General features: G+C 45.4%; 1 protein-coding gene across 2 annotated transcripts in view; it reads right to left on the reverse strand.

Moving 5' to 3' along the window:
- tbc1d4 (TBC1 domain family, member 4) overlaps window positions 1-8,301 on the reverse strand; it is a 30,157-nt gene extending 21,856 nt beyond the window's left edge. For both annotated transcript variants that reach the window (XM_053439335.1, XM_053439334.1), the window contains exons 1-3: window positions 7,297-8,301; window positions 474-602; window positions 159-393 (exon numbers count right to left, since the gene is read on the reverse strand). In XM_053439335.1, the coding sequence (XP_053295310.1) occupies window positions 159-393; window positions 474-602; window positions 7,297-7,695 (763 nt within the window). In that variant the 5' untranslated portion in view covers window positions 7,696-8,301. The remainder of the gene's footprint in view (window positions 1-158; window positions 394-473; window positions 603-7,296) is intronic.
- Window positions 8,302-9,512: the final 1,211 nt, after the last annotated feature.

Consider the following 9,512-nt stretch of genomic DNA (forward strand, 5'->3'; position numbering starts at 1 on the left):
ACTTTTTCACATCATTACCAACCAATGAGAATTAATCCTTGTCGGTTGGTTGATAAAAATCATTTCAAAAGGGTAAATCTCCTTCAGTTTTGTTATTGTGCTCATTTGCATCGAGTCAATGTAACAACCTCTTCTAATTCACGATTTGAGTTCTTTACCTCCGGTCACATCCTCCTCTCCAGGAACTTCGGTGTCTTCTGTACTCTCGTTCAGAGCAGAGGAGAGCGGGTCTACATCGCCCCCCATGAGGAACTCCACGGGGGGGGCGCTCTCCGTGGACCCTCGCTGGCCGTTGAGCAGCCGCAGCCGCTTGCGCTCGACCTCGTGCTGACGAAACTTATCGATGCAGTCGTCGATGAGGGTGGACGGAGCCTTTTTGTGCCCAATGGTCACCTGGAATTTATTTCAAAATCTATTAAGACGACCTTGTTAAATGCGAATGCAGCGTGAACTTGAACTTGTCCTTGACGTACCTTGCCACAATAAAGCACTTCAAACTTCTGGGAGTTGTAAAAAGCCTCCTCTGCTTCCTGTTTGGGCTTGGCACCGTCCTTCAGGGCAGATTTGGACACCTGGCGAATGCTGCTGATCACCTCAGGGACCTGGAGGAAAGGCACAGAGCAACGACGGGATGTGATGAATAGGAAAGACGTTGAAAAGGAAAACTTGTAACAAAAGAGAATGGGAAGGGAAATGGAACCAAATGCCGGGGGAGGATTTCTCTGCAGCAGAATAACACAAGAATCCCAGAACTAAACAAAACTGATTTGATGGGCACATTAAAAGCAAGAGCAATAATATATTTCCCAAGAAAAGCTCAAATAAAAAAGTAATTTGCAGCAACTGCACTAGAAGGAGATCTCTTCAATTCAATCAAGCTGCAGCAAATTGCACAAATTACAATCTTAGATATCAGTTCCCTAAATGTGCCTGATATTATTTCATCAATGTGCATGAATTACTCCTGTTGAAAAAAGCCCCATCTTGCAAAGTTAAAGAGCTGCATCTGCCCTCTGATCTAGATCTGCACCAAAATGTATTGGGCTCTTCCCAAACCACATCCTTCCACCAAGTTACGAGGAAATCCGTCCAGTAGTTTTTGTGAAGTTACATTACATTACATTTCATTTAGCTGACGCTGAAGTCATGCTTACAAACAAACAGACAAACCAAGAACCAAAACAAAAGGACAGGGATAAAAACATCACCTCATGGTTAGGGATTAAAACCAAATAGTGCCATTATATTTGATATATATCCACAAACCGAAGTAACCACAGAACCAGAGAAATATGTTCATATGGCATAAACAAGTCACAGGGCCTGATTGTATTTTGCAGCTCAGCATGAGATTCGAACTATCACAAGCTCGTCAAACAACAAACCAAACACTGGAGCCAGAGGTCAACTGGCAGCCAAGGGAACCAGGGAACACCCACACCCTGCAGGACAAAATAAGACAACAAAGACTTGAAGGTCACCGAGCCATGTGCGCTACTGGCACTTGGTTCAACACCCGCAGGAAACAGTCAAAAGTCCCAGCACCGTCGAACTCACTCGCATCCAAACAAAACACAAACAAGTCAAGACAGAAAGTGAGTGAACTCTTAAGCAATTCTCGAGAGCTCGGTCCATCCGTCAGTCATGAGACACTTTTACAGTTGAGAGTAGAGAGGAACAGTTCAGAGGACAGGGAGCACTGAATCACTGCGGCACTAAAGATATTTGGCAGGGCAGCTCTAGAAAGACAAAAACAGCCTGGAACCAGGAGGCACAGCCAAGGTCGGCCGAATACAGTGCTTAAGACAACAATGAGCGCTGAAAACAAACAGTGCGCACATCTATTGTATCAGATAAGAGCTGCACTGGTCGCTGTGCAAATATATATATATATATATAAAGTGCACTAGGGAGGGATGTTATGTAACAAAGTAATTCAGAGGTGCGACCAGAACGGCAAAGAAGCGAGAGGGCAGACACACGGTAGAGGGATGGATTGTGGGAAAAAAACAATATCCCATGTAACAAAGAGTGTCCCTGCTGTTCACAGAGGTTCATGTGTGAGACACCGAGATTAAATGGTTGTCGGTCATACAGCTTCTGCTGTGGCTGCAGGGGCTATTTTGAAAGTCCCAGTTTTCCAAGTCCCGGCCTTCCCAAGGGTTTGAGGCGAGCACGGACAGAGGCCTGTATTGAGATGAGGAAGAGGGCGGGCGGAGGGGGCGGAGGGTTGTTAGTGATACACACTCGAGCCTTCTTTTCTTTCAAAACAAAACTCTGACCTGTGACATTGATTCTCAAACTGTTAGCTGGTTTATTTTCTTGTCTCTTTTAGAGATATGATAACTTATAAAACAAGCACCAATGCAACAGTAAACGTCGACCATTCCCATGTGTTCTAGTTTTGTCCTCAACTTGAAAATCCTGGGCCACAATACACCCTTGTCTTTTGCAGCGCAGCACTCGTAATATGACAGGAGATAACGTGTCGAGAGAGAAGACAGATATTTGGCAGTCGGTAAAAAGGTCATTACGAAGAGATGGTACAAGGCCAAGGGCGGATCCAGCGGCAGAGCCAGGGGGGCACTGGCCCAAGCCCCTGATGTGTGTCTTTGCTCAGAGCTATAGAGCTAACAGCACACAAGGGGTGACCTACAGTAAATGTGCACCTTACTGTCAGTGTGCATGGATGTTGTACATTTGTTTTTAGCCTTTATGGCCCGTTGGTTTATGAAAGTCCTAGATCTGCCACTGCATGAGGAAGAACCGCCAACACAGGATGGTAAGCTGAAAATTGTGAATGAAGTATATGGAAGTGTTAACCCATTTTTGTGGAAATAGGGAAATCCAGATCTTTCCATGTTTCTTTGTTTGTTGGTGTTTTTTGCGGGGTGGGGTTGATATTTTTATTTTTGGGAAAAAACAAAAAAACAGCGTCTTAAAAAAATAATTGGAACAAAATAACCTGAACCATGTCACCAGAATGCACAGTCTGGACACAACGTCCTTGTTTTGTAAAAACTCAGCGCTAATGCTACGAGGTCGAGGTAACTCCGAGGCCTTGCTGGCTCGGGAATCACAGCTGGTCCGTCTGGCCCCGTGTCCCGCGCTGCTATCACTGAGGGGGGAACTGAGCGCCGTGTCAAGAACCGCTGGATTATACATGGGTAAGATGACGCCGCGCCACCATTTGATCTGATTCATTATTTGTGCATCTCCCCAGTACAGAGCCAGTGAAGGTGTTTTCACTCCCTGGCAGGGGAGACAGGCACAGACAGGCAGGAAATCTATTCAAACAAATCCTCCCACCCCGATGTTTCTTCACGGTGGCTAATTTGCTCCTCTCATTGCCAGGGTTTATGAAATGATATCAGTGACACGAGGTCCAGAGCTCGTCTATATCAACACCAGCAGGCGGACTCAGCTTTAAGAGCTTAGGGGGAAAGCAAACAGGAGAGTGGTCCCGAGCGCTGCATGGCTCACGTCCTGTCAAACCTCCCTCTACCACAGGCCCTAATAGGCTCTGGTGAGACGGTAGTTCTGTTGCTCTTATCGCCCACGTTGAGCCAAACAACAGGGAAACAGCGAGGTCCCACCGAATCTGCAATCAGGTCCAATTAGACTTCTCTCAGACACACAGGTTATCACTGTGTCAATACAAGATGAGGGTGAAAACAGACAGAGAAGAAAGGGAGATAAGTCCGACTGTCGGGTCAGAAGCAATGAAAGATTAAACCCTTTTTAAGTTAAAAGTAATCGAGGTATGTTCTAACGCAACAAATGAAAGATAACAAATTAATAAAATGATATGTTTTATGACATTGTATATGTTGTACTTGCTGCCTTGTGAAACACTTTGTAATCTGGATTTTAAAAAGTGCTCTATAAATAAAGGTGATTACTCTTATCAAGGCGGTTATGTTTTCTTCTGTGTTTGTTTGCTGCAGGAATTTGAAACTGCAGGAAAACTTGGTGGGAGGAAGCCACATGGATCCGGATAGACCCAATTCAAATGTGTGTAAATAAGTGCAGGTCAGGGGGCGGATTTTTCACCATTTTCCTTGATTTCTCAGAGAAAAATTCATGATCTTGATTTTAAAAAAGTCAAGCATATTCATGAGTGTGTGAAATCAGGTGCAGATCCACAACAAAACTCATAAGGGGACTGTTGACCCCTTTTTATATTGATATCAAAATTTACAGCTGATCTTCATTTGACAAAACTTCTTGTACAAAAAGTTTTTATCAATTAAAGTGTCCTAGTGTTATTATGTGTTCACATGAATGAACAGTGCTGCTTCAGTCCACGTAATTCAAGTGCCTGCAGCTCTTTGAGGATTGTCTCTGAAGACACTTCCTGCCGTCACATGTTTGTATGTGAACCTCACTGCAGCTACAGTGTGTGTCCTCACACCTGGCCTGTGCTTTTCCATGCACCTGAGGACAAACTGGATGCCTCGGTTTGACAGCTTGTTGTGTCCCAGCTCAAAACAAAGCAAGTCAAAAGCTCACGTGTCGCAATAACACAGTATCAGAGCTCTCAGGTCATAGAATCGAATGGGAAAGGAAAAGTCACGGTGGGTCAATACAGCAGTGACACAAAGTGGCTTTTTATGCATGAATTAACATGGGATTTTTCATCATGTATCAGAAGCAGAGCATTCAATTTGATCTGTTAATTTACCAAATGGTGTTCAACCAATGGGCTATAACTAAACTGCCAATAATGGGAAAACCAGGAAGTATTTTCATGCAGAGTTGTTATGTCCTTGTTCCATGTGACTTGGAACAATGAACTGTTCCTGATTCCAGTTCTCTGTCAGAAATCGGTCACACCAACAAGGTAAACCTCTGTGATCTCTCATGTCTTGTTTTGCAAGAAACACATTCATGTTAACAGACAGTCACATCACCTGCTCTGGCTAATGCATGTGAGGACAGGTGTGGCAAAGAACAGGCTGATCCAGAGAACAGAAGAAAAGGCATGCTTGGCTTTGTGTCCCGTGATGACACAGAGATCTAGAGCAATGTTAGCAGATAGATAAAGAGGACTTTTACTTTGCCCCACCTTAGCTTTATGGCAAATAGTTGTTCCCCGAAGTTCAGATTCTGGAAAGTCAAGTGCTCTCTGCTCATGAAAGTGTCTCCCTGTCACTACGTGTCGCTGGATGACAAGCAGCGCCCGTGAGTCAGCCGAGGGTCACCCCAGGGAGAGATTCCTCTGAGTTCCAGTTCCAAGTCTGGGCAGAGGTGGCGGCTCACACCATGCAGGACAACACTGTGTATCATCGGCTTGATAATGGAACAAGTGAGCTGAGCTGAGACGGTGTTGAATGTGCGCCTGTTGCCACGAGGAGTCTCACAGGGGATGTGATTGAGTATCTCCGAGCCTGAGCTGCATTATAGGTGGTAATGAAACAATAAATCAACGTCACTAAGTCACTAAAATGGTAACGTTTTCTTTGTGTGTTTATTTCTCCGTCCTTTCTGCAGCATTACTCAGAAACTACTGACCCGATTTGTGGGTTTTTGTCTGGAGCAGATCTAAATAAAATGATGCCGGAATATTTTTTGGTCCCTTTCTTTAAAAGGGTGAGACAGTACCTCTCACCAGAGGTATGCACTCTCTTCGGCGTTTGACATCATTCTGGCACAATATTCTGTATGTCCCGTTGCCATGGATACACTAATGAAGAGCCCAGAGATGGATGAGCGGGCCTTGAATGGCTAAATGGCCGCACCTTATGCATAACCAATGACAGCTGGGTCAGACATATAATATAAACTGGGACTGAAGTCATATTCAAAGCTGAGGAAGACCAGTAAACACACATTCAGTGTTTAGAGGCTTTGCTTTGTTAGCGATTCTCTCCGTACCGTGTGTGTCATTCCATTTAACCTTTCACATAGTGCCACACGTCTTCCCACAGGGTTTGTACAATGTCATGTCAACAGCCAAGAATAGATCCGAAAACAAGCCTGTCGCCCAGAAGTAAAGATAGAATTTACCATGTTTCCGTTGGCAGGAAGATCATTTCAGAAGCACATTGAGAACCTGTGTATTGATAACTGGCAAATGATCCTATCATCAACACTGGTTGTGTGGCAGCATTGGGCTGAAAGAATAACCCATGCATTCTACATGGTGCACCAAGCACATGTTCCTTAGATGTGCTGGCTGCCAAACCAGTTTGTGTTGCATAATAACGCAGGATGAGGAATGTTTAAGATGCCGTTCTGACTGCTGTGTACAGGAGGATCCGTGGCAGGCGCCTCGAAAGTGCCTCTTCCTCGATCTCGTTGCCTCTTCTGCTCTCGGTTGTGAATGTAGCGGACGCGCTGTCTTGCGCAGGCCCCGCACATACCACAGGAAACATGATACAACGCAGGCATGTTTGAGTTGGATGCAAAAACGTGGCACACAACACATGGTATCTGTGTGTGAAGAATAAAAGCAAGGGTTTCCTGGTTCACTGCAGAAAACAAGTAGAACGTGATCACGTGTAAAACGGTGTAGGTTGAGTTACAGCAAGTTAAGGAGCATGCTGGCACAAACCCAGACCAAATGATTTCATATATTTCCGTGAGAGAACATGTATTAAGCATTTATTCTAGTTAACTAAAACACTCAGACACACACATTAGTTTGACTGGACGTCAGATTTTTCTACACTGACTCCCACGTCCCGGATTTTTGACTCTTTACCACATATTTCGGTTCATTACCCAAGACCTGCAAGCTCATCAGCATGTAAATGTGCTGACAAAATATTTTGTCATTTGACTTGTTGTCATCACACACAACAGGCGGAGACGTCTGATCCCCTGCAGGGGGGAGGATACAGAGATGGATTAACTTTGCCAAAATAAAAAAATGCAGGGTGCTCATCCTCACTGACCGCTGACCTAAATACAAACATGTTTGGTCTATTGACTAATCTACTGTGTTTGTGATTAAAATGGCACAGTTGTGACCTCAGGGACATATTTTTTCATTCAGGCTTTGTTTAGTGTTTACACTAAGAGAGGCGGGGATCTCTGTGTGTGCATGGGTGGGCCTCCGTGTGACATCATGGGGATTTAAGAGTTTTAAATAAAATAAAAAAATCAGGAATGTGAGAAAATGTGAGCAGCATGTGGCATTCAATCTTCATCATCATAAGGAATAAATGGTTTCCCCACTAATTCTGCACTAGTTTCTCTGTGTGTTGTCCTGGTCTGTTCCTGCTCCTGGCACAGCTGCTGCTCTGGAAGTGTCCCAGGGTTATTTCTGGGCACCGGAGCAGCCCGACCTACCTGGTTGGGGTCGCCGGCCTTGAAGACGTGACAGGACATGTCGGACTCCGGGTTGTCCGGCTGGCCCCGCAGCAGGTAGGCGAAGTAGGTGAGGTCGTTGCTGTTGTGGATGAAGCGAGAGATGAGCTGCGCTTTGTGCTCGAAGATGAACACCGAGGAGTTGTTGCTGCTGGAGGGGACGCAGCGTACTAGGGGGGGGTTGAGGACCAGCTGGACCTCTCTGGGCTGCACCACGGGGCCGCAGTCGCCCCTCTCGCCCCGCCGCCGGATCTCGGCCACCAGCCACGGCAGCATGGGCAGGGTGGTGCGCCTGTCCAGCGAGGACCAGCCGATGTAAGTCAGCGTGAACCTCCTGTCCGACTTGGGAGGACTGCTCTCCTTCTCACCCGGACCCTCCATGTTGGTCGTGGAAGGCTTCGTGGCACTAAAAGACTATGGTTTGAAAAGAGGACACAGATGGACCATTCCCTGAGATCACAGCCAGGCGCAGTTGGGGTTAGTTTGCAACAGTTCCCATGTCCGCGTCCACAGTGAAAGTTCACACAACACGACGCACAACATGTGCTCGTCCCGATCAGCTGCAGCTCTCCATGTTATCCAAATCCACCCGAACCCTCTGCGATGGACACTTTCCCTTGCAAGGTTTGTAGTCTGCGCCCCGGCTCCGCTCCTCCACTATTTGCATGGGCAGGGAGTCAAACGCTGAACAACCCTGTACTGTACCTTCCCAGGCTCGCTTTGCTAAAACGTGGCTGTGGATGTGGCTCCTGTGTCAACACAAGTAGCCCAGATGAAATCTGATTTCTTTACGTCGCTCCTGAGCGCGCACAGCGACGCGACGCAATTTTACGCAGCGCCTACAAACCCAGTTGCGCACAAAGCTCGGCTGGCACCGCCACGCTTTTCCTTTCCTCTGTTTTTTTTAAATACAAACACTGATGCTTGACGTTCGCCAACCTCTCGAGTGTGATCCTTTCTTCCACAGCGCCTCGGAGGAGGAGCGGCTGTCTGCGCGCTGACGACCCGCCCAACCCTCCCATGTGCTGGAGGAGTGGGCAGGGCAGAGCTGCGCTGTGTGAAACGTGACAGGACGGAGGCCCCGCCTGCTTGCCATACTGTTCTCACCCCCAACAAGCGAGTGTGGTAACTGGAAATTCTCTTCCCTGGACGGGTGGAACGTGTCTGCAGCCCCCAGGCCACATGGACCTCCAGGACATACCCCCCCCCCACACACACACACACGCACACACACACGGACACACACTCATCCACCAGGTAACGGCAGGGCAGCAGGGTCCTGATGGAGGCACGATGATCACATGTTACCTTTCCACCACCAAGAAAGTTCAAAATTACCTCAAAGTTTGGCCGATTTCAAATCTTAATCTATAGATTTATATTAAACACCAATTTCCACATGCTACCATAAGGAAAGCCAATGTTTCTGTCCTTGAAATGAATGAAATGTAAATGTACAAAAGATCTCTGTTTACTGTGAAAAATAATCTTATTCCCTTATTTTTTATAATTTTAAATGTTTACCCTAAATTTTACTTTAATTAATTTAACTTAAGTTTTTAATAAAAATGTTGTGTATGCTCTAAATCATATAATAATACTTACTGTTAATTCTTTTTTATAGACATTTTTTCTGTTAATTACAGTCAGTAAGTTTTCTACAGTAAAAAGCAAGAGGAAAAACATTTAAGTAATATCTGTTTATAAGCAGGCGGTGCTGAATCAGGGTTTCTGGAAAGCTGTAATCACATCTGATATGTGTCATGCACCAGAGGACCTCCATCTACCAAATGCCATAAATCCACCCATCCCCAAAATAGTAGCTTTGCCATATATAACCTTCCATCGCTGAGGCAGTTGCCACTGAACCCCAACCCTCACACTGCTGGTGGGTCACATGAACTATGAAAATATTGACTTCTAAAATTAGGAGTAATATAAACATAAAGAAATATAGAAATACTAATAATATAAACAGTGCAATTTTTTCCAAATTGGAATTTTTGAATGTTGAATTGCCATGTCTACAATGCATTGTAGTGAAAAAAGAAATGAATGAACCTATGTGTGCACACCTCCACTGAACAAGGGTAAACAATCCTATATGATTGTCTTTTTCTCTATCATGCACAGAGTAGTCAGATGGTAAACAGTGATGTTCATTTACTGATTCCTTTGTCAGTGTATAATTGCTTTTC

Source organism: Pleuronectes platessa, chromosome 14 (assembly GCF_947347685.1).
Source record: "Pleuronectes platessa chromosome 14, fPlePla1.1, whole genome shotgun sequence".
NCBI lineage: Eukaryota > Metazoa > Chordata > Actinopteri > Pleuronectiformes > Pleuronectidae > Pleuronectes > Pleuronectes platessa.